Source organism: Ranitomeya variabilis, chromosome 4 (genome assembly GCF_051348905.1).
Source record: "Ranitomeya variabilis isolate aRanVar5 chromosome 4, aRanVar5.hap1, whole genome shotgun sequence".
Taxonomy (NCBI): Eukaryota; Metazoa; Chordata; class Amphibia; order Anura; family Dendrobatidae; genus Ranitomeya; species Ranitomeya variabilis.
This window is the reverse complement of record NC_135235.1, coordinates 530619200-530645184: the sequence shown is the minus strand read 5'-3', so window position 1 is coordinate 530645184 and position 25985 is coordinate 530619200. Positions and strand designations below refer to the sequence as shown.

The 25985-nt window shown below is 44.1% G+C and overlaps 1 protein-coding gene across 3 annotated transcripts in view; it reads right to left on the bottom strand.

Annotated features, from left to right (window-relative positions):
- ZPBP2 (zona pellucida binding protein 2) overlaps positions 1 to 25985 on the bottom strand; it is a 161843-nt gene that overhangs the window by 63827 nt on the left and 72031 nt on the right. For all 3 annotated transcript variants that reach the window (XM_077252370.1, XM_077252367.1, XM_077252368.1), the window contains one exon: positions 20037 to 20122. In XM_077252370.1, coding sequence (XP_077108485.1) covers positions 20037 to 20122 — 86 coding nt within the window. The remainder of the gene's footprint in view (positions 1 to 20036; positions 20123 to 25985) is intronic.

The following is a 25985-nucleotide window of genomic DNA, read 5'->3' as shown; positions in this document are numbered from 1 at the left end:
GGGTCTCCCTCTTTATCCCAATTGGTGCCCTCAGATCATGATTGTGTGGTCCTGATGTTTGCGATGGCAAGTCACGACCAAATAGCAGTCTTAGAATCTGATGACTGTTGTAAGGCTGGTTTCACACTTGCGTTTTGATCTGCAGCGTTTTTAAAAAAAACGCAGGTGGTGAAAAAACGCATGTAAACGCATGCAAACGCTGCGTTTTTTACATGCGTTTCAAAAAATGCAGCGTTTGACCGCGTTTACATGCGTTTTTGCATGCGTTTGCGTTTTTTTTGTGCAAGAAGAGAAATTTCTCAATAACAAAAACAAGATAACCAGACACCACCAATGGGACTACAGTGGGCGTATATGATGGGCTCTCTATATTTAGACCCTACGGCTACTTAAATTTTAACAGCTTGCTACTGTATCCTGTGTCATGATGGATCTTCGCATGGAGAGCTTTTATTTCAACCTGGATTTCAGCTTCAAGATGTTTCTGGCCTGTGCTTTTGCTTGGGAGCAAGACCGAAACCGCGAAAGATGGAGAAGGAGACAACGTAGGCGTTTTTGGAGACACCCCATTATTGAATTGCGTGAGAGCCGTGGAGCCTACCACACGCTCTATGGCGAGCTGAATGCCAACCCGGAGAAATTCCAGGAGTACACGAGAATGTCGCAAGAATCGTTCCCGGGATTTGCTGTCTCGTGTCCAAGGAGCCATACGGCGACAGGACACCCAGCTCCGTAGAGCGATTCCACCTGAGGAACGTCTGCTGGTGACATTAAGGTACGTTCAAAATCTAACCCAATGACAGTCCAAATTTTTTATTCTGCCTTTTTTTTGGGGGGGGGGGGGATTTTCCTCTTTTTTTTGTTTTGCTTTTTTTTTTTTTTCAATTTTTAACCACACCATAAAAAGAGTAGATTGTAATGTTGTTTTTTGTTTGTTTTTCTTCTAGATTTCTTGCCACAGGGGAGAGTTTATCTTCCCTCCAGTTCCAATACCGGCTTGGAATATCCACCCTGTCCGGAATAGTTGTGGACACCTGTCGGGCATTATGGAATGTACTCCGTGAGGAGTTTATACCACTACCCACCACGGACATGTGGCGTGAAATTGCTGACAAATTCTGGAATGTGTGTGATTTCCCCAACTGTTTAGGAGCGGTGGATGGGAAGCACATCCGCATTATCAAACCTGCCAGAACCGGATCGAAGTTTTTCAACTACAAAAAATATTTTTCTGTAGTGCTCATGGCAATAGCCGATGCGGACTGTCGCTTCATCGCACATGGACATTGGAGCTTTTGGCCGTGGCAACGATTCCCAGACTTTCAAGAGCTCGGATACTGGCCGGCGTGTGTATGGTAAAAATTTTAATTTTCCCCCTCCACAGCCTCTCCCCAACACTCAAGGCCCACCGCTGCCATTTGTTATGGTTGGGGATGAGGCCTTCCAGAGGTGTGAAAATCTCCTGAAGCCCTATTCCAGTTGTGACTTGGACCACACTAGAAGGATCTTCAACTACAGACTGACCAGGGCCCGAAGAACAGTAGAGTGCACCTTTGGCATTCTGGTCGCTAAATGGCGCATTCTTGCATCAGCCATAAATCTAAAAGTGGAAACCGTTGACGAGGTGGTCAAAGCCTGTGTGGTTCTGCACAATTACATAATTACTAAGGAACGACCCCACATTGAACTGGATGAACCAGTTGCACACCCTCTGCCTGATTTCCAGCATCACCCGCTGCGGTCAACTGCAGCCGTTGGACTCATGCGGGACCAATTTGCTGCTTATTTTGATTCAGATATTGGACGGGTGTCATGGCAGGACAATGTTGTATAAATGTCCTGTTGTATCTTTATTTGTACCAGTAATTTTCTACAATAAAAAAAAAAATGTTTCACATTAATAAACTTTAGTGTTGGTTGTGTTGACCATGTCTCCTATCTTTTTCCTCTCCAAACCAAGGTTACCCAAATACGTGCATTAAACCATGTCATATCCCCCTTTTTTTTGCATATTCCACACTACAAATGTTAGTAGTGTGTATGTGCAAAATTTTGGCACTGTAGCTTTTAAAATAAAGGGTTAAATCGCGGAAAAAATTGGCGTGGGCTCCCGCGCAATTTTCTCCGCCAGAGTAGTAAAGCCAGTGACTGAGGGCAGATATTAATAGCCAGGAGAGGGTCCATGGTTATTGCCCCCCCCTGGCTAAAAACATCTGCCCCCAGCCACCCCAGAAAAGGCACATCTGGAAGATGCGCCAATTCTGGCACTTGGCCTCTCTCTTCCCACTCCCCTGTAGCGGTGGGATATGGGGTAATGAAGGGTTAATGTCACATTGCTATTGTAAGGTCACATTAAGCCTGATTAATAATGGAGAGGCGTCAATTATGACACCTATCCATTATTAATCCAATTGTATGAAAGGGTTAAAAAAACACACACACTTGATTACAAAGTATTTTAATGAAATAAACACACTGGTGGTTTTAATATTTTATTGCTCTCTCAATCCACCTGAAGACCCTCGCTTGGAAAAATAATAAACCAACAATATACATACCTTCTGTTGATCTGTCACGTCCCACGAGGTAAATCCATCTGAAGGGGTTAAAATATTTTACAGGCAGGAGCTGTGCTAATGCACTCGCTCGTGCCTGTAAACCCCAGGGAATGAAGGAAATGTAGGTCAATGAGCTATAGTTACCTTCAGTCACGGTGATGCGCCCCCTGCTGGATGTCCTCATATGACCTCGAGCGTGGGAAAAAGTAACAATGTATATTGTTGGTTTATTATTTTTCCAAGCGAGGGTCTTCAGGTGGATTGAGAGAGCAATAAAATATTAAAACCACCAGTGTGTTTATTTCATTAAAATACTTTGTAATCAAGTGTGTGTGTGTTTTTTAACCCTTTACATACAATTGGATTAATAATGGAAAGGTGTCATATTTGACGCCTCTTCATTATTTATCAGGCTTAATGTGACCTTACAATAGCAAGGTGACATTAACCCTTCATTACCCCATATCCCACCGCTACACAGGAGTGGGAAGAGAGAGGCCAAGTGCCAGAATTGGCGCATCTTCCAGATGTGCCTTTTCTGGGGTGGCTGGGGGCAGATGTTTGTAGCCAGGGGGGCCAATAACCGTGGACCCTCTCTAGGCTATTAATATCTGCCCTCAGTCACTGGCTTTACCACTCTGGCGGAGAAAATTGAGCGGGAGCCCATGCCAATTTTTTCCGCGATTTAACCCTTTATTTTAAAAGCTACAGCGCCAAAATTTTGCACATACACACTACTAACATTTGTAGTGTGGAACATGCAAAAAAAAGGGGGATATGACATGGTTTACTGTATGTAAACCATGTCTCATATCATGTTCGGTTTGTAAATCCGGGAATTCAATTTCAGGCTTTGAACATATATCGCGCTGAAGTAAATATAAATGTGTATATATATATATATATGATATATCTACTATATAATTGTCTAAGGGTACTTCCGTCTGTCCTTCTGTCTGTCACCGTTATTCGTTCGCTGATTGGTCTCGGCAGCTGCCTGTCATGGCTGCCGCGACCAATCAGCGACGCGCACAGTCCAGAAAAAAATGGCCGCTTACTCCCCGCACTCACTGCCGGCGCCCGCATACACCGCTCACACAGGGTTAATGCCGGCGGTAACGGACCGCGTTATGCCGCGGGTAACGCACTCCGTTACCGCTGCTATTAACCCTGTGTGTCCCCAACTTTGTACTATTGACGCTGCCTATGCGGCATCAATAGTACAAAATGTAATGTTAAAAATAATAAAAAAAAAAAAAAAACCTGCTATACTCACCCTCCGCCGCCTTTCTCGCTCCTCGCCACGCTCCCCGGACCGCTCCATTACAAGCGTCAGCTTGCGGTGCGGTCCCGTCCCAGGGCTGGTGTGCGGCAAGGACCTGCTGTGACGTCACGGTCATGTGACCGCGACGTCTTCATAGGTCCTGCTCCCACCAGCCCTGGCACTTGCAATGGAACTCGGCTTCAGGAAAATGGCCGCCGCGATCTCGATCTGCGCACGCGCAGCATCCAGCGGCCATTTTCCTGAAGCCGACCACTACCATCTGCACAGGATCCCAGGAAGAGAAGAGGCAGGACGCAGAGGAGCAGCGACAAGAATGGTGAGTATGATACACTACAAGGGGCCCTCGGATCGTTAGGTAAGTATGTTTATTTTTTATTTTTTGGCCCTATACGTGCCTCGGTAATATACTACGTCACTGGGCAATATCCTACGTGGCTCTGCTGTATACTACAAGGCTGGGCAATATACTACGTGGCTGGGCAATATACTACGTGGCTGGGCAATATACTACAAGGCTGGGCAATATACTACAAAGCTGTGCAATATACTATGTGGCTCTGTGCAATATACTACGTAGCTGCGCAATATCCTACGTCGCTGTGCTGTATACTATGTAGCTGGGCAATATACTACGTCGCTGGGCAATATACTACGTGACTGGGCAATATACTACGTAAATGGGCAATATAGTACGTGGACATGCATACTCTAGAATACCCGATGCGTTAGAATCGGGCCACCATCTAGTATAATATATATATATATATATATATATATATATATATGTGTATGTATATATATATATATATATATATATATATGTATGTATATATATGTATATATATATGTATGTATATATGTATATATATATATATGTATATAAATGTATATATGTATATATATGTATATATATATATATATAATGTGTGTATATATATATATATATGTGTGTCTCAATGACACAATATATATATATATATATATATATATATATATATATATATATATAAATAAAACGAGAAACCAGACTTTGGAGCGAAGAGCGCCGTCGGCCGACCCGATCCCACAGTGAGATAGGGTGGGGTTTCACCAAACCCGACTTTGCTAAAAGTCGACGACTTTTGAAATTGGCAGATCTGTTTCGCTCAACCCTAGTGGTTATACAAGGCAGTTATCAACTCAACAGGTCAGGTGTCATAACTTTTGAGTTTATGGACACCTGACCTGTTCAGTAGAGGACTGCACTGTATTTCCACCATTTTCTCTTAATACTGCCACACTAGGCATATACAAAAAGAGATTATGGATATACATGTTATATCTTTGGGGCCACCTCATATCTGTATACTAAAGACACACATATAGCTGCAGTCTTGTATGTTTAACTACAGGAGATACGTTGTGGCCCAAAAAATAAGTGTGTGGCGAAGTTTCTTGGCGCACGGTGTGTGTTGCCGGCGGCGATAGACACAATAAACCAAACAAGACTGTGGCAAAGCAAACTTTTTTTATTTAGTTAACAATGTAAAAAAATTATTTTTTTGAACCGCGCTGGCTTGGGGTTGAGTGATGTAAACGGGGTGTGTGAAGAACGGAGGCCTGGCTAACCGTGGACGACCCAGAGGAGGCAGGACAAGGGGCAATAAAACTAGAACGGTCTGGAAGTTCGGGGATGGGGCTTGAAACATGAGAGGCTTGAGACACACTGGAAGGGTGAGACAAAACTGACAATACAGACACATCGGTAGGTGAAGGGGGAGGAATACTAAGAGTTTTTTTTTTTTTTTTTCTGATTTTTTGGGGGGCTTTGCCTGGTAGGGGGACGTCTTGGTGGGCTCATATGCTGTAGCGTGGTGGCGGGAGACCCAACAGGGTCCGGCTGCACTGTCTCATAGTCCATTGCGCTTGTCGAGCGCTCACCCATGCCAGAGTCCTGGTGCATCGTGTTGGGGGGGAAACATAAAGCCACGCCAGGGTCCTGCTGCATCGTGGTGGGTCCGGGCCGGAAAGACACGCCAGGGTCCTGCTGCATCGTAGTGGGTCCGGGCCGGAAAGACCCGCCAGGGTCCTGCTGCATCGTGGTGGGTCCGGGCCTGAAAGCCACACCAGGGTCCTGCTGCATCGTAGTGGGTCCGGGCCGGAAAGACACGCCAGGGTCCTGCTGCATCGTGGTGGGTCCGGGCCGGAAAGACACGCCAGGGTCCTGCTGCATCGTAGTGGGTCCGGGCCGGAAAGACACGCCAGGGTCCTGCTGCATCGTGGTGGGTCCGGGCTGGAAAGACACGCCAGGGTCCTGCTGCATCGTAGTGGGTCCGGGCCGGAAAGACACGCCAGGGTCCTGCTGCATCGTAGTGGGTCCAGGCCGGAAAGACACGCCAGGGTCCTGATGCATCATAGTGGGTTCGGGCCGGAAAGACACGCCAGGGTCCTGCTGCATCGTAGTGGGTCCGGGCCGGAAAGACCCGCCAGGGTCCTGCTGCATCGTGGTGGGTCCGGGCCTGAAAGGCACACCAGGGTCCTGCTGCATCGTAGTGGGTCCGGGCCGGAAAGACACGCCAGGGTCCTGCTGCATCGTGGTGGGTCCGGGCCGGAAAGACACGCCAGGGTCCTGCTGCATCGTAGTGGGTCCGGGCCGGAAAGACACGCCAGGGTCCTGCTGCATCGTGGTGGGTCCGGGCTGGAAAGACACGCCAGGGTCCTGCTGCATCGTAGTGGGTCCGGGCCGGAAAGACACGCCAGGGTCCTGCTGCATCGTAGTGGGTCCAGGCCGGAAAGACACGCCAGGGTCCTGATGCATCATAGTGGGTTCGGGCCGGAAAGACACGCCAGGGTCCTGATGCATCATAGTGGGTTCGGGCCTGAAAGCCACGCCAGGGTCCTGCTGCATCGTGGTGTCAGTGGAGGAGGTCCAAGCCGGAGCAGCGGTGGTCACGGTGGTGGCGGTGGGATGTCCAACTGCACTCGTCATGGTGTTGGCGCTGTAGTGGAGTCCGCCTGTGGAAGGAATTGAGATGGCCGTGCACTGGTATGCAGCAGAGGTCGGCAAGGAGGTTAATCGTGACAGTGACGGCACAGTTGGATATGCCGCCACTGTCTGCTGTGAATAACGACTCTGCTGCATAGCCTGCACAAAAGCAGCATTGCAGGCCTGCATCACACTGAGCTGGAGATCAGGGCTAAGGTGTTCCGACATGCCCTGCTGAATTTGGTTGAAAAAATGATGAGCTGGCCTCTGGAGGTCGGCTTTAACTTGATCAAGGCTTTTGGTGACCTCCTGGATACGGCAATTCAAGAGGTTATGAGAAACATCCATTCGGTCACCTAAAGCCTTGATTTCTTCGTGTAAAACCGAGCTCAAGTGCAAAAACTCGGGCATGATTGACCTGTCCGAAGCCTTCTGTCGCTGCCAGGATGAGCCCAAAAAAAAGGGGGCAGTGGAAGAGGACTGGGAAAGGGGAATACCTGACGGGCCAGCTCCCTGGTCTCCAGTTACTGTGGAAGGCCCACCTGCTGCTGCGCTGCTGGATGGCTGGGACGGGTCCGTGGCTGCTGGCTGAAGGACCGCTCCAGAACCTGGCTCGAAAGTTGTGCTGTGTGTGCTGTGAAAAAAGGAAACAGAAAATTAATACCAAAAAATAACCAGACGCTAAATCCTGTGGAATTTTAAAATACAGATTATGTCAATACAATACAACCAAAAGCATGTGAGAAAAACTTACGCTCTCTGGGCAAGGACCGGTCTTAAAAATGACAACACGCGATGATACTTGTACGGTCTGATCCTTGCTTCGGAACCACTGGCAGCACAACTCTCTTGGCGCAGGTCCTTGTTGAAGCGGTCCTTCATGGAACGCCAACGTGTTCTGACTTTGTCCACTGTTAAAAAAAAAAAATATATATATATATGGTCAGGACATTGAATTTTTGCCGTTCAAATAAAACTGTGTGTGATGAGAGAAACTCTGGAGAGTTTCTTTCATCACACACAGTCAAGAGAGCATGGCAAAGGTCTCTGCTGCTTCACACTGCAGTGCAACACTTACCAAATGCACTACGGACCCGTGGCGGGGCATTGTCCCATCCATCCCACAACGCTTGGGCCACCTCATTCCACAGACGTCGGACAGTGGTGTTGATCGAATGCATTGGATCCCGGCTGTCCCACAACGGAACTCGCTCCTGGACCAGGCTGATTAGGAGGTCGTTGTCAATAAGGTCATCGTCCCGTCGTGAAACCTAAAAAATAAAGACAATCATTACAGTTTGCTCAATCACATTAGGAAAAGAAAGAGAACAGATGATGAGAAATGGCATGAATACGAAAGTAAACATACAAAAGGATTCCATAAGAAAAATTTAAAGATATACGAGTGTAAAGAGTGGAAGATTCAAGAATTTTACAATGAGGACAGTCAGCCTTGTATACATACCCGCTGCCGTCTTCCCACCGGACCTTGACTCCGCTGCTCCTGGCCGGTCTGTGCCTCAGTAGAAGTGCTCTAAAAAAAAGGAAAAATCAAATTGTCACATGTGTTGATGTGACAGTGAATACTTACCAATCTGACGAGGCAAACACTCACCTCACTGACATGCTCCACTTCCGACTGACGTGGCTCAAACTCCTCACCAGATGAAGACTCCGAAGAAGACATTCTGAGGCATGTAGAAAGAAAGAAATGGAAGAAATTAGGACATGTAGAGCCAAAAATTAGAAAATAAAGGCATTGGTAGGATATACTCACATTAATCTGGGTCTTTGTCCTCCAAAATGCGTCCTGCCAGTGTCTTGTCTTCTTCAGAGTCTGATGAGAAGTGTCCTGAAACTTTCCCCAACCTCCCTTTTATCACCTTGTTGGTAGGGGGTGTCTTATCAGTGTCTAGACATGGTTATCTTAATTGAAACGCATGCGTTCAAAAACGCATGAAAACGCATGTACACAAAAACGCATGCGTTTCCATAGACATCAATGTATTTTTTGACGCAAATGAACGCATGCGGTTTTTTGCGGCAAAAAAACACCCCTGAAAATTACTACATGTTGCATTTCTGCAACATGCCGCATGCAGCCAAAAACGCATGCGTCGTTAAACGCGGACAAACGCGTACCCAAAAAAACGCATGCGTTTTTAATGTTAAACATAGGGGAAAAAAAACGCATGCGTTTTTTTTTCAAAAAACTCTGCAGATCAAAACGCAAGTGTGAAACCAGCCTAACCTGTTCAGACGTTAGCAGCATTTAGGTGGTAAAAAATGTACATTTTCATTCCTGTCATGTCACTTTGCATTAATTCCTGAAAATCACCTGAAGGGTTAATAAACTATCTGACTGCAGTTTTCAATATGTCAGGGAGTGATGTTTCTAAAATGGTATAACTTTAGGGGAATTCCCAATATATATAACCCCTAAGGGCACTTCAAACCTCGACAGGCCCCTAAAAAAATAAATTTTGTAAATTTCCTTGAAAAAAATAAAAATTACCACTACATTTTTAAACCTCCTAAAATGCAAAGAAAATAAAATGACATTGTACAAATGATGCTGATGTAAAGCAGACATGTGGTAAATGTTATTTATTAATGTTTTGCTGTAGTATGACTATCTGCATTAAAGGGATAATCATTCTAAGTTTGAAAATTGCAAATTTTTTTGTTGTATTTGTTGTAGCATTCCAGAGTTATTACCACATAAAGGAACACTGGTCAGATTTCAAAAATTTGGCTCCGTCACTAAGGGGTTAAAAATGAAAAATATTTGCGCAATTCGAGGTTTTCTTGCCAGTTTTGGCCAGCGCTACCAAAATAAGCTAAAGCTAGGGCAGGGTGATGCCAGTTGGCCTAATTAATGATTACTCCAGTCACTGACTAGGGATAAGATTTGTGGCAAGGCACATTTCACTTTTGAGACATGCCTGATTCATTAAGAGGCATACACCTGTTAATGAATTATGCGCATCTGACTCCACCTCTCCATCCCTCATCAAAACTGGTGTGAACAAAATCAGCCTTGATGAATTGGGGCCATAGTGTACATTGATGAACAGCAACCTGTATTTCCACCCCTGTGTCACTTCAGGGATCTTGTACTGAGCACTCAAACAATTCCAAGTAATGTGATTTCATACACTCTGTCCTGTCCACTGAGTGTTTTATCAGACAAAAAGTTTTCAATTGTGGAATTATTGTTTCTACTATTTACCTAAATTATTTATTACAATTCTGCAGAAAGAAGCCCTGCATACACTGATGTCTCTACAAATGGAGTTACCTCTATGGTCCCTTTTCAATACATTTCCAGGCAGCAGATATTACTTTGCTACCGGTATTGTCTTTTATAAAATATTTTCAAACTGATATATTTTGGCTGCCATGTGCTAAATTCATAAAAACCTGCAGAGCATCTGTCAGATTAGTACAGAATGTTTCATATCCCAAACATCACGCAGTTTAATAGGTGACTATATTGGTCTCCAGCCTAGTCATCTGCTGGCTCAGACACAAATGGCGGAGTGCCAAACCAGACACATGGAAAATTGTTTATTAGTCTGGACAACTCACTAATAATAAATTACAATCCAAAACACAGTTTTTTGTAGTTCATTTTCATTCCATTTCAATCTAGTGTAATATTATTTCCGTACTGTTCATTTTAACATTTTATTGCCAATGTCACTTTTGACGTTCCTGATAAAGCCTCTTTACAATTCTGACATGTGTCACTTTATGTAGTAATAACTTTTGAATGCTTCTACCTATCCCGGTAATTCTGGGATTGTTTTTTCGTGACATATTGTACTCTATGTTCCTGGCACATTTACAGTAGGTCAATGAGATTTGCCTTTATTTATTAAAATACACCACAAAATAGTTAAAGAGCAACTAAACTTTCGTCTTCATTTTTCATATTTAGCAGACCTCCATATTGGTGGGAATTTGTGTCTTGAGACCCCCATGTACCGATTAATAGGCTCCCAGTGAAGTGCATATCTCAGGCTGCGAAGCCTAGGCTTCATAGTGAAAACAGATTCTGGGCTGTGGTAGACTGAGATATGAGCTATGCGCTCCTGTTTACTTCTTAGGTCTGTTGCTTGATCAATACCCCCATTGACCCCCCCTCAGTACTCAGACCCCCACATAGCTGCAGGCAATTCAAGTGTCTGCTAAGTTTGAAAAATTAATAAGAAAGTTTATTTACCTTTTAATAAATAACATTTACCGTTCTCATCAGACTCTTGTAATCAAAAGAGGTGCACGGCAAGGCTGCCCACTTTCCCCATTGTTTTGTTTTACTTACAATCGAACCCCTAAGTATGAGCCTTCAATCGAACTTAAATATTCATCGCGTGAAGTTTGAGTCAGTCCCACAAAATTGTTCTATGTTCACACAAAAACTTTCTATGGTCATTAATGATATTTTGCTAACTCCATGCCTTACTTCACACTGACCAAATTCAAACTAGTAGCTGGTCTAAAAGTCTACCAATCAAAATCTCAGACTCTGAATATTTCTCTTCCTGCCCTTGTCATATCACATGTAAAACAGGATTTTCCCTTCCAACATGCTAAAACCTACTAGATTACCTTGGTGTCAAGTTGGCTGCTAGCCTCCAGTCTCTCTTTACTGCAAATTACCAACAAACACTATGTAAACTCAGTTCCCTACTACAAATCTCCTGGCTAGGCTGTATACACTTCCTTAACCCCTTAGTGACAGAGCCAATTTGGTACTTAATGACCGAGCCAATTTTTACAATTCTGACCACTGTCACTTTATGAGGTTATAACTCTGGAACGCTTTAACGGATCCTGCTGATTTTGAGATTTTTTTTTCGTGACATATTGTATTTCATGTTAGTGGTAACATTTCTTCGATATTACTTGCGATTATTTATGACAAAAATGGAAATATGGCGAAAATTTTAACAATTTTGCAATTTTCAAACTTGTAACTTTTATGCCCTTAAATCAGAGAGATATCTCACACAAAATAATTAATAAATTACATTTCCCTCATGTCTACTTTACATCAGCACAATTTTGGAAACAAAATTTTTTTTGTTAGGAAGTCATAAGGGTTAAAAGTTGACCAGCGATTTCTCATTTTTACAACAAAATTTACAAAACCATTTTTTTTAGGGACCATCTCACATTTAAAGTCACTTTGAGGGGTGTACATCACAGAAAATACCCAAACTTGACACCATTCTAAAAACTACACCCCTCAAGGCGCTCAAAACCACATTCAAGAAGTTTATTAAACCTTGACGTGCTTCACAGCAACTGAAACAATGTGGAAGGAAAAATGAATATTTAACTTTTTTTGCAAACATTTCACTTCAAAAAAAATTTTATTTTCACAAGTGTAAAAAGATAAAATGAGCCACAAAATTTGTTGTGCAATTTCTCCTGAATACGCCGATACCCCATATGTGGGGGTAAACCACTGTTTGGGCGCACACCAGGGCTTGAAAGAGAAGGAGCGCCGTTTGACTTTTTCAATGCAGAATTGGCTGGAATTGAGATCGGACGCCATGTCGCGTTTGGAGGGCCCCTGATGTGCCTAAACAGTGGAAACCCCCCACAAGTGACACCATTTTGGAAACCAGACCCCTTAAGGAACTTATCTAGATGTGTGGTGAGCACTTTGAACCCCCAAGTGCTTCACAGAAGTTTATAACGTAGAGCCGTGAAAATAATAAAATCACATTTTTTACACAAAAATGATCTTTTCACCCACAAATTCTTATTTTCACAAGGGTAACCGGAGAAATTAGACCATGAACGTTGTTGTGCAATTTCTCCTGAGTATGTCAATACCCCATATGTGGGGGTAAACTGCTGTTTGGGTGCACGGCAGAGCTTGGAAGAGAAGGAGCACGATTTGACTTTTTCAATGCAGGATTGGCTGGAATTGAGATCGGACGCCATGTCGCGTTTGGAGAGCCCCTGATGTGCCTAAACAGTAGAAACCCCCCACAAATGACACAATTTTGGAAACTAGACCCTTTAAGGAACTTGTCTAGATGTGTGGTGAGCACTTTAAACCCCCAGGTGCCTCACAGAAGTTTATAACGTAGAGCTGTGAAAATTAAAAATCGCATTTTTCTACAAAAATGATCTTTTCGCCCCAAATTTTTATTTTCACAAGGATAACAGGAGAAATTAGACGCAAAACGTTGTTGTGCAATTTGTCCTGAGTACGCAGATACCCCATATGTGGGGGTAAACCGCAGTTTGGACGCATGGCAGAGCTTGGAAGAGTAGGAGCACCGTTTGACTTTTTCAATGCAGAATTGGCTGGAATTGAGATCGGATGCCATGTCATGTTTAGAGAGCCCCTGATGTGCCTAAACAGTGGAAACCCCCCACAAGTGACCCAATTTTGGAAACTAGACCCATTAAGGAACTTATCTAGATGTGTGGAGAGCACTGTGAACCCCCAAGTGCTTCACAGAAATTTATAACGTAGAGCCGTGAAAATAAAAAATCCTTTTTTTTCCCCAAAAATGATTTTTTAGCTCACAATTTTTTATTTTCTCAAGGGTAACAGGAGAAATTGGACCACAAAATTTGCTGTCCAGTTTGTCCTCAGTACGCTGATACCCCATATGTGGGGGGTAGTGTTGAGCGATACCGTCCGATACTTGAAAGTATCGGTATCGGATAGTATCGGCCGATACCCGAAAAGTATCGGATATCGCCGATACCGATACCCGATACCAATACAAGTCAATGGGACACCAAGTATCGGAAGGTATCCTGATGGTTTCCAGGGTCTGAAGGAGAGGAAACTCTCCTTCAGGCCCTGGGATCCATATTACTGTGTAAAATAAAGAATTAAAATAAAAAATATTGATATACTCACCTCTCCGGAGGCCCCTGGACATCACCGCTGGTAACCGGCAGCCTTCTTTGCTTAAAATGAGCGCGTTTAGGGCCTTCCATGACGTCACGGCTTCTGATCATAAGCCGCGACGTCATTCTCAGGTCCTAAATTCCTAGAATGAGGAGTTTAGGGCCTGAGAATGACGTCACGGCTTGTGATTGGTCGCGTGGCGGTCACATGAGCGCTCATCCAGTAATATGGATCCGATACTGATTCCCGATACCACAAAAGTATCGGATTTCGGTATCGGAATTCCGATACCGCAAGTATCGGCCGATACCCGATATTTGCGGTATCGGAATGCTCAACACTAGTGGGGGGACCACTGTTTGGACACACATCGGGGCTCGGAAGGGAAGTAGTGACATTTTAAAATGCAGACTTTGATGGAAAGGTCTGTGGGAGTCATGTTGCATTTGCAGAGCTCCTGATGTACCTAAACAGTAGAAACCCCCCACAAGTGACCCCATTTTGGAAACTAGATCCCCCAAAGAGCTTATCTAGATGTGTAGTGAGCACTATGAACCCCCAACTGCTTCACAGAAGTTTATAATGTAGAGCCATGAAAATAAAAAAAATCATATTTTTTCCACAAAAATGATATTTTCACCCCCAGATGTTTACTTTCACAAGGGTAACAGGAGGAATTGGACCCCAAAATTTATTGTGAAATTTATGCTGAGTATGTTGGGCGCATGGCAGAGCTCGGAAAAGAAGGCGTGCCGTTTTGGAATGCAGACTTTGATAGAATGGTCTGCGGGCGTCATATTGCGTTTGCAGAGCCCCTGATGTTCCTAAACAGTAGAAACCCCAACAAGTGACCACATTTTTGAAACTAGACCCCCCAAGGAACTTATCTAGATGTGTGGTGAGCACTTTGAACGCCCAAGTGCTTCACAGAAGTTTGACGCAGAGCCATGAAAATAAAAAATTATTTTTCCCCCAATTTTTTTTTATTTTCGCAAGGGTAACAGGAGAAACTGGACCCCAAAAGTTGTTGTCCAATCAGTCCTGAGTATGCTGATACCCCATATGTGGGGGTAAACCACTGTTTGGGCGCACGGCAGAGCTCAGAAGGGAGCGAGCACCATTTGACTTTTTAAATGCAAAATTGGCTGTCGCGTTTGGAGACCCCCTGATGTACCTAAACAGTGGAAACCCCCAAATTCTAACTCCAACCGTAACCCCAACACACCCCTAACGCTAATCCCAATCCATAACCCTAATCAAAACCCTAACCCCAAAACACCCCTAACCCTAATCCCAACCCTAACTATAACCCTAATCACAATCCTAATGCCAAAACACCACTACTCCTAATACCAACCCTAACTCTAATCAAATCCCTAAGCCCAACACACCCCTAATCATAATCTGAACCCTAACCTCAAGCCTAACCCTAACCCCAACCCTAACCTTAACCCTAATCCCAAACCTAACCCTAATACCAAACGTAACCCTAATGCCAACCCTAACCCTAGTACCAACCCTAATCCAAAACCTGATCCCAACTCTAACCCTAATCCCAACTCTAACCATAACTTTAGCCCCAACTCTAACCCTAACTTTAGCCCCAACCCTAACCCTAACTTTAGCCCCAACCCTAGCCCTAACTTTATCACCAACCCTAACCCTAACTTTAGCCCCAACCTTAACCCCCAACCCTAACCCTAACTTTAGTCCCAACCCTAACACTAGCCCTAACTTTAGCCCCAATCCTAACCCTAACTTTAGCCCCAACCCTAACCCTAACCTTAGCCCCAACCCTAACCCTAGCCCTAATTGGAAAATAGAAATACATACTTTTTTTAATTTTATTATTTTTTCCTAACTAAGGGGGTGATAATGGGGGGGGGGTTATTTACTATTTTTTTTATTTTTATCACTGTGATAGGATCTCACAGTGACCAAAATAAAACAAGAGGAAGACTCTTCCTCTGCCGACCGGCACATCACGGTGTGCGCACTGCGCATTAGCCCGCCATTTTCTTCCCGGAGGAAGAAGCCGGCGGCCAGGAGGTGACGCAGGAGGACCCAGGGACACCGGTAAGTATAACAGGGTCTCCGAATCCCCCTATTTCTCTGTCCTCTGATGTGCGATCACATCAGAGGACAGAGAATGACAAGCCACTTTTTTTTTTCTTTTTGCGGTCGCTGGTAAACGGATAATTAACGGCGATCGCAAAACAGGGGTTGGTAAAAAACCGACCCGATCATGTTCTTTGGGGTCTCGGCTACCCCCGGCAGCCAAGACCCCAAAGATCTGCCGGGTGCAGCCCGGCGGGCGGAAAAAGATTTTCTCGGAAAAAGATGGTGGCACCCATCGGGAGCCACGAGGAGCATCGGGGGAGACAGGTGAGTATCGGGAGGCTATCGGGGACCCCATTTCTCTGTCCTCTGATGTGCGATCACATCGGAGGACAGAGAAATTAAATGGGAAATCGTGGGTTTTTTTTGCGGCCGCTGGTAAACGGTTATTTACCGGCGATCGCAACCCGGGGGTCAGTAAAAACCGACCCGAGTCATGTTCTCTGGGGTCTTGGCTACCCCCGGCAACTGAGACCCCAGAGAAAATCTGACTCTGGGGGGCGCTATACACTTTTCCCACAGCGCCGTTAATTAACGGCGCTGTAGTTTAAGTACCCTTAACTGCCGCTGTTAAAAGGCGTATCGGCGGTCGTTAAGGGGTTAAAATGACATCTCCAAACTACTTTACCTATTCCAGGTTCTACCAGTCCCTGTGCCATCTCACTTCCTTAACCCCTTCACCCCTGAGACATTTTCGTTTTTGTGTTTTCATTTTTTATTCTTCCTAGAGCCATAACTTTTATATTTTTCCGTCAATATGGCCGTTATGATTCACCAGGTCAGTAAGTGATCGCAGATACCAAACATGTATAGTTTCTTTTTTATTTAAGTGGTGAAAAAAAAAAGGTTGTTAAAAAAAAAATGGAGCCAGGTGACTTGAAGCTGCAATCGTCTGATCACTTGTGCTACACATAGCCGGGCTTTAGCCCAGCTATGTGTAGCAGAAATGCTCATCTGCTATGAACGCTGGCCACAGAGCGGCGTTCATAGCAGATCTGCTATGACACAACCACAGCGGTCTCATGCCAACGGACCCTGCATTCATGTGACCGGGGTGCTGATAGGTGGATCTAATGACGTGCTTCAGGGCATGTATGTTAAATGCTGCTGTCAGAGATTAATAGTGGAATTTAACATATTAACAGCCGCAGGTGGATCGCAATTCCAAACGTGGCTGTTAGAGGCACATGTCAGCTGATGAAATATGCCAGAAAAGATGCGGGCTCCACATCGGCGCCTGCATCAAAGAGGAAGACACAATCTGTGCCGTATAAATACGGCACATGCCGTGAACGGGTTAAAACAACACAATGCATGATCAACTCTTTCTCTTTCATCTGGAGACGGCCACAGTGTATCACCACCTCCTGAAAGGTGACCTAGGGGTTCCTAATTTAACTAAATATTACCAGGCAGCTCAGCAGGCCCAATTAACTCTGTACCATTCTTCCTCTGTACCTTCTCTTTGGTTATCCTTCATATCCCCTGGATGTCAGCCATATGTGCATTATAATGATGGCAATCTGGGCTTTATTTTCATTCTAAATCTATTTAATGTCATAATCTAATCTTTTTTTTTTAATATAATTTAGATAAAAATGTCCTATTATTCCCTAACTAAACTAACGGTTTTATTTTTTTCTACTACTTGCTCAGTGCATGCTGGGATACTCAAACGAGTGAACAAAAGAAAAAAGCCAGGTGACCAGTAACCACCGCAGGTGCTTGGAATTCCGTAGCAAGCAAACGTAGTAACCATGGGCAAAAGGAAAAGCAGAGCCATGGCTCTGACAAAGATCGCTGAGATCGAAACGAGTTGCCTCTGTCCGTGTTTGGCATATATCCAAGGGAGAATGCACACCATGTGCATATATTTTTAATGATGAAATAAAGAAGAATTTTAAGGAGCTGGAACTGCTTTTCCTTTTTCCCATACTCAAATGAAGCGTTATCAGGGGGTCACTGCCGCAGCCTCTGCCCCCTCAATGAAGTGAAGAGTGATCAGTGTCATTTATTTCAGGGGTTGGGCTAGTCACTGCTCTGTTTAGCATGTATTGGATGTTAAAGGGAACCTGTCACCACGTTTTTGGAAGATGGGATAAAAATAGCGTTAAATAGGGGCAGAGGTGGGCGTTACATTAGTGTGTGTGTTATGCGTTTATTACCCACCTAAGTTGCCGAAATAACTTTGCAAAGTCTCCGTTTTCGCCTGTCAATCAGGCTGGTCAGGTCACATGGGCGTTGTCTTCCCCCAGATTTGGCGTAGTTTTCCGTTGGTGGCGTAGTGGTGTGCGCATGCCCAAAGTCCGGAATCCTCTTCCAGGGGATTTAAAATAGCGCGGTGTTCGTTATTGCATTGGTGATCGGTGGGCGCGGCCATCTTCCTTTGGCCGCGCGTGCGCAGAAGCGGCGCTCTGCTGGCCGCGGCTTCAGGAAAATGGCCGCGGGATGCCGCGCGTGCGCAGATGGATATCGCGGCGGCCATTTTCCTGAAGCCGCGGTCAGCAGAGCGCCGCTTCTGCGCACGCGCGGCCAAAGGAAGATGGCCGCGCCCACCGATCACCAATGCAATAACGAACACCGCGCTATTTTAAATCCCCTGGAAGAGGATTCCGGACTTTGGGCATGCGCACACCACTACGCCACCAACGGAAAACTACGCCAAATCTGGGGGAAGACAACGCCCATGCGACCTGACCAGCCTGATTGACAGGCGAAAACGGAGACTTTGCAAAGTTATTTCGGCAACTTAGGTGGGTAATAAACGCATAACACACACACTAATGTAACGCCCACCTCTGCCCCTATTTAACGCTATTTTTATCCCATCTTCCAAAAACGTGGTGACAGGTTCCCTTTAATTTTTATGGATGCTCAGTAGATTACTGTCACTGTGCACTGTTCTTCTCAATGCACAGTGATAATGCGCTCTCTCAGTGAGGTCACTTGCAGGGACAGAATTGATCTTTGCTCACTAGTGCTTTATTCACACTGTGGAATGTCACTGCGTTCTGTTGCTGGCTTGTAACTTTTGATCAAATCTGGCAAGGGAGTGCATTGCCACTTATTGTTATTTAGTTAGGATGTTAGAGTCTTAAGAGTTTAGAAGCAAATTTTCTCTTTGTTCAATTTACAAAACCTATTCTTATTAGTAACGGGTTCACTTTTAAAGTGAATTTGAGAGGCTAATATGTCAGGAAACCCCCCAAAATACCCATGTTAAAATTGTCTGCCCTCAAGGAGTTCAAAATCTATTCAGGAAGTTTATTTAACCCCTCAGATGTTTCACAGCAATTAACGCCATTTTATATTTTTTTCACTAAAATGTTGCTTTTGTTTCAGCTTTTCAATTTCACCTTGGGTAAAGAACCCAACTTCATATTTTCTCTACAATTACCATTTTGGGTTACATTACATTTTCATATCTTCAATTTTTGTGTGGTAGAATGACAAAAACAAAGAGCAATTCAGGAACTGTTTACTTTTCCACCATTTACCGTGCAAAAAAAATGATAAGACAACTTTGTTCTTAGAATCAATACAATTACAGAAATACCAGATTTGTGTTTTGTTACTTTTGTACAATAAAAGCTACTTTTTACAAAACATCATATGATTTTGTATCAATATATTCTAAGAGCTATAACTTTTTTTATTTTTTTCACCGTAAAAATACATACGGCGGCTTGTTGTTTTAGAGGACCTAGTGGACGTTTTCAGGGATTCAATTTTTTAATCACTTTTTATTCCATTTCTTTAGTATCCGCATGATAAAAAAAACAACATTTTTGGCTTTTTTTTATTTTTTCAGGAGTTCACCATAAGGGATAAATAATTTAACAGTTTTATAGCTTGATTCATTCTGGGTGTTGTGATACATAACATTTGTACTTTCTTTTGTTTTTACAAAAAAAAAAAAAAAAACAGCATTTTTAGCAGTGAAACATATATTGTTATTTTTGGGGGGATTTACTTTGTTCCAGCTTTATATATTTTTGCTAATTTTCTTGGACTAATTTTCTTTTGTTTTTTTGTTACTTAGTCCCACTGTAGGACATGAACTTTAAATGGTTTGATCGCTAGCCTACGTAGTACTAGCAATGCACATGTGCTGCGGTGCATTAGACTTGTCAGTTTTACACTTAAAGGTGGTATGTTAGACCCCGCTTATGACAGGAACTAATAGGCTACCAAAGCTGGCAGTAAGGAAATCATTCATACCTTTTTCAAGCGTATATTTGTCGCCTGTTGACAGTCATCAGGATTTCTAGAACATTTTTTATCCCAACTGCTGACAAAGGGATTAACTGTAGACAAAACAAATAAAACTGTCTGAACAAACGTGTACATAACAAAATGCATGTATATAACAGAATGCATGTACAAATGTAGCATAAATGTGAACATTCCTTTTTTGTCATGTCATGTGAATTTGTCAGGAGAGAATGACTGTTCAAACCAAGTACAGACAGACGCACGGTGCACCCATGGCATGGCCAAACATTTATAAACAACGGCCCACCTGCTTGGATTGTATCTATCTCCACCGATTTCTAGCTCTATGAAGTCAGAGCTATCAAAGAAGAGTGAGAGTGGAGAATGAGGGAAAACAAGCATGTTTGCAGGTGCAATTAAATGATTGACCTCTTCATTATGCACTGGGCGGCGGTACTTAGTATAAACAGTTATTCTGTATTGAGTCCCTTTAAAAGACAGAAATCGTAGATGTATGATAAAAAAGGATCACATTTTATTAGCCTGCTAGATCAAATTATTATTAATTGTAGTCAGTGTGGAACCCGTTTTTCTCATAAAAAAAATATACATTTTGAAAGTTTCTCCTATTCATTTAACAGTAAAAAACAGACAGCACCCAGATGACAACCAAAAAATGGCATCAGCATGCAATCTATTTTTTTTGCAAAAAATCTGTCCAAAAAACAACACACAGGTTAACATGTCCATAGACTATAATGGCTATGTATTATATTCTTGAAAAACATGGATAAAGCATGTACAAGTGTTTCTCACTAAATTAGAAGATCATCAAAAAGTTAAGCTATTTCAGTTCTTCAACACAAAAAGTGAAACTCATATATTATATAGAATCATTACAAACATAGTGATCTATTTCAAGTGTTTATTTCTGTTAATGTTGATGATTATGGCTTACAGCCAATGAAACCCCAAAAGTCATTATCTCAGTAAATTAGAATAATTGACAAAAAACACCTGCAAAGGCTTCCTAAGCGTTTAAAAAGGTCCCTTAGCCTGTTTCAGTAGACTCCACAATCATGGGGAAGACTGCTGACTTGACAGTTGTCCAGAAGGCAGTCACTGACACACTCCACAAGGAGGGTAAGCCACAAAATGTCATTGCTAAAGAAGTTGGCTGTTCACAGAGTGCTGTATCCAAGCATATCAATGGAAAATTGAGTGGAAGGAAAAAGTATGGTAGAAAAAGGTGCACTAGCAAACGGGATAACTGCAACCTTCAAAGGATTGTTAAGAAAAGGCCATTCAAAAAATTGGGGGAGATTCACAAGGAGTGGACTGCTGCTGGAGTCATTGCTTCAAGAGCCACCACACACAGAAGTATCCAGGACATGGGCTACAAGTGTCGCATTCCTTCTCTCAAGCCACTCATGACCAATAGACAACACCAGAAGCGTCTTACCTGGGTCAAGGAGAAAAAGAATTGGACTGTAGCTCAGTGGTCCAAGGTGTTGTTTTCAGATTAAAGTAAATTTAGCATTTTATTTGGAAATCAAAGTCCCAGAGTCTGGAGGAAGAGGAGAGGCCACAATCCAAGCTGCTTGAGGTCTAGTGTGAAGTTTCCACAATCAGTGATGTTTTGGGGAGCCATGTCATCTGCTGTTGTAGGTCCACTGTGTTTTATCAAGACCAAAGTCAGCGTAGCCGTCTATCAGGAAATATGAGAGCACTTCATGCTTCCCTCTGCCGATAAGCTTTTTGGAGTGGAAATTTCACTCTCCAGCAGGATTTTGCATCTGTCCAAACTGCCAAAAGTACCAATACCTGGTTTAGAAACAACAGTATCACTGTGCTTTATTGGCCAGTAAACTTAACTGACCTTAACCCCATAATCTATGGGGTATTGTCAAGAGGAAGATGAGAGACACCCAACAATGCAGACGAGTTGAAGGATGCTATCAAAGCAACCTGGGCTTCCATAACACCTCAGCAGTGCCACAGGCTGATCGCCTCCATGCCACGCCGCATTGATGCAGCATTTGATGTAAAAGGAGCCGCGACCAAATATTGAATACATTTACTGAACTGTCATGATCTCAATGGCAAGAGATCATAGCATAAGCATATATAGGAACTAGCTCTTGGAAGATGGGAACTGAGCTGACCATGAACTAAACCTAACGCACAACTAGCAGTGGCCGGGTAGCATGCCTACGTTGATTCTAGATGCCCAGCACCAGCCGGAGGACTAAATAATGCTAGCAGAGGAAAATATCAGTCCTAGCTCACCTCTAGAGAAATACCCCGAAAGGAGACAGAGGCCCCCCACATGTATTGGCGGTGAATAAAGATGAAATAACAAACGTAGTATGAAAATAGGTTTAGCAAATTTGAGGTCCACTTACTACATAGCAGAAGACAGAAAGGACACTTTCATGGTCAGCTGAAAACCCTATCAAAATACCATCCAGAAATTACTTTAAAACTCTGGCATTAACTCATAACACCAGAGTGGCAATTACTGTTCACAAGAGCTTTCCAGACACAGTAACGAAACTACAGCTGTGAACTGGAACAAAAATGCAAAAACAAACATGGACAAGAGTCCAACTTATCTAGTAGTTGTCTAGGAGCAGGAACAAGCACAGAGAGGCTTCTGATAACATTGTTGACCGGCAAGCAACTAACAGAGCAGCAAGGTTATATAGCGACTCCCACATCTTGATGGGAACAGGTGAACAGAGAAGATGAAAACACCAGTAATTCCACCAGTAGCCACCGGGGGAGCCCAGAATCCAAATTCACAACAGTACCCCCCCCTCAAGGAGGGGGCACCGAACCCTCACCAGAACCACCAGGGCGATCAGGATGGGCCCTATGAAAGGCACGAACCAGATCAGAGGCATGAACATCAGATGCATTCACCCAAGAATTATCCTCCTGGCCGTATCCCTTCCACTTGACCAGATACTGGAGTCTCCTTCTGGAAACACGAGAGTCTAAGATTTTCTCCACAACGTACTCCAACTCACCCTCAACCAACACCGGAGCAGGAGGCTCAACGGAAGGCACAACCGGTACCTCATACCTGCGCAATAATGACCGATGAAAAACGTTATGAATAGAAAAGGATGCAGGGAGGTCCAAACGGAAGGAAACAGGGTTAAGAATCTCCAATATCTTATACGGGCCGATGAACCGAGGCTTAAACTTAGGAGAAGAGACCCTCATAGGGACAAAACGAGAAGACAACCACACCAAATCCCCAACACAAAGCCGAGGACCAACACGACGGTGGCGGTTGGCAAAAAGCTGAGTCTTCTCCTGGGACAACCTCAAATTGTCCACCACCTGCCCCCAGATCTGATGCAATCTCTCCACCACAGCATCCACTCCAGGACAATCCGACGATTCCACCTGACCAGAGGAAAATCGAGGATGAAACCCCGAATTACAGAAAAACGGGGACACCAAAGTGGCAGAGCTGGCCCGATTATTGAGAGCGAACTCTGCCAATGGCAAAAAAGCAACCCAATCATCCTGGTCAGCAGACACAAAACACCTCAGATATGTCTCCAGGGTCTGATTAGTCCGCTCGGTCTGGCCATTCGTCTGAGGATGGAAAGCGGACGAAAAAGACAAATCTATGCCCATCCTAGCACAGAATGCCCGCCAAAATCTAGACACGAATTGGGTCCCTCTGTCAGAAATGATATTCTCAGGAATACCATGCAAACGAACAACATTTTGAAAAAACAGAGGAACCAACTCGGAAGAAGAAGGCAACTTGGGCAGAGGAACCAAATGGACCATCTTAGAGAAACGGTCACACACCACCCAGATGACAGACATCTTCTGAGAAACAGGCAGATCTGAAATAAAATCCATCGAGATGTGCGTCCAAGGCCTCTTAGGAATAGGCAAGGGCAACAATAATCCACTAGCCCGAGAGCAACAAGGCTTGGCCCGAGCACAAACGTCACAAGACTGCACAAAGCCTCGCACATCTCGTGACAGGGAAGGCCACCAGAAGGACCTTGCCACCAAATCCCTGGTACCAAAAATGCCAGGATGACCTGCCAACGCAGACGAATGAACCTCAGAGATGACTCTACTGGTCCAATCATCAGGAACAAACAGTTTATCAGGTGGGCAACGATCCGGTCTATCCGCCTGAAACTCCTGCAAGGCCCGCCGCAGGTCTGGAAAAACAGCTGACAATACCACTCCATCCTTAAGGATACCTGTGGGCTCAGAGTTACCAGGCGAGTCAGGCTCAAAACTCCTAGAAAGGGCATCCGCCTTAACATTCTTAGAACCCGGTAGGTACGACACCACAAAATTAAACCGAGAGAAAAATAATGACCAGCGCGCCTGTCTAGGATTCAGGCGCCTGGCGGTCTCAAGATAAATCAAGTTTTTGTGGTCAGTCAATACCACCACCTGATGTCTGGCCCCCTCAAGCCAATGGCGCCACTCCTCAAAAGCCCACTTCATGGCCAAAAGCTCCCGATTCCCAACATCATAATTCCGCTCAGCGGGCGAAAATTTACGGGAAAAGAAGGCACAAGGCCTCATCACGGAGCAGTCAGAACTTTTCTGCGACAACACTGCCCCAGCTCCGATCTCAGAAGCGTCGACCTCAACCTGAAAAGGTAAAGCAACATCAGGCTGACGCAACACAGGGGCAGAGGAAAAACGGCGCTTAAGCTCCCGAAAGGCCTCCACAGCGTCAGGGGACCAATCAGCAACATCAGCACCCTTCTTAGTCAAATCGGTCAATGGTTTAGCAATATCCGAAAAACCAGCAATAAATCGACGATAAAAGTTAGCAAAGCCCAAAAATTTCTGAAGACTCTTAAGAGAAGAGGGCTGCGTCCAATCACAAATAGCTTGAACCTTGACAGGATCCATTTCAATGGAAGAGGGAGAAAAAATATATCCCAAAAAGGAAATCCTCTGTACCCCAAAAACACACTTAGAACCCTTCACACACAAAGAATTAGACCGCAAAACCTGGAAAACCCTCCTGACTTGCTGGACATGAGAGTCCCAGTCATCCGAAAAAATCAGAATATCATCCAGATACACAATCATAAATTTATCCAAATAATCGCGAAAAATATCATGCATAAAGGACTGGAAAACTGACGGAGCATTTGAAAGACCAAAAGGCATCACTAAATACTCAAAGTGGCCCTCGGGCGTATTAAATGCGGTTTTCCACTCATCCCCCTGCCTGATTCGCACCAAATTATACGCCCCACGAAGGTCAATCTTAGAGAACCACTTGGCCCCCTTTATGCGAGCAAACAAATCAGTCAGCAACGGCAATGGGTATTGATATTTTACAGTGATTTTATTCAAAAGCCGATAATCGATACATGGTCTCAAAGAGCCGTCTTTTTTTGACACAAAGAAAAAACCGGCTCCTAAGGGAGATGACGATGGACGAATATGTCCCTTTTCCAAGGACTCCTTTATATATTCTCGCATAGCAGCATGTTCAGGCACAGACAGATTAAATAAACGACCTTTTGGGTATTTACTACCCGGGATTAAATCTATGGCACAATCGCACTCCCGGTGCGGAGGTAATGAACCAAGCTTGGATTCTTCAAAGACGTCACGATAGTCAGACAGGAACTCAGGAATTTCAGAGGGAATAGATGATGAAATAGAAACCACAGGTACATCCCCATGAGCCCCCTTACATCCCCAGCTCAACACAGACATAGCTCTCCAGTCGAGGACTGGGTTGTGAGATTGCAGCCAAGGCAATCCTAGCACCAAATCATCATGTAGATTATACAGCACCAGAAAGCGAATAATCTCCTGGTGATCCGGATTAATACGCATAGTCACTTGTGTCCAGTATTGTGGTTTATTATTAGCCAATGGGGTGGAGTCAATCCCCTTCAGAGGAATAAGAGTCTCCAAAGGCTCTAAATCATA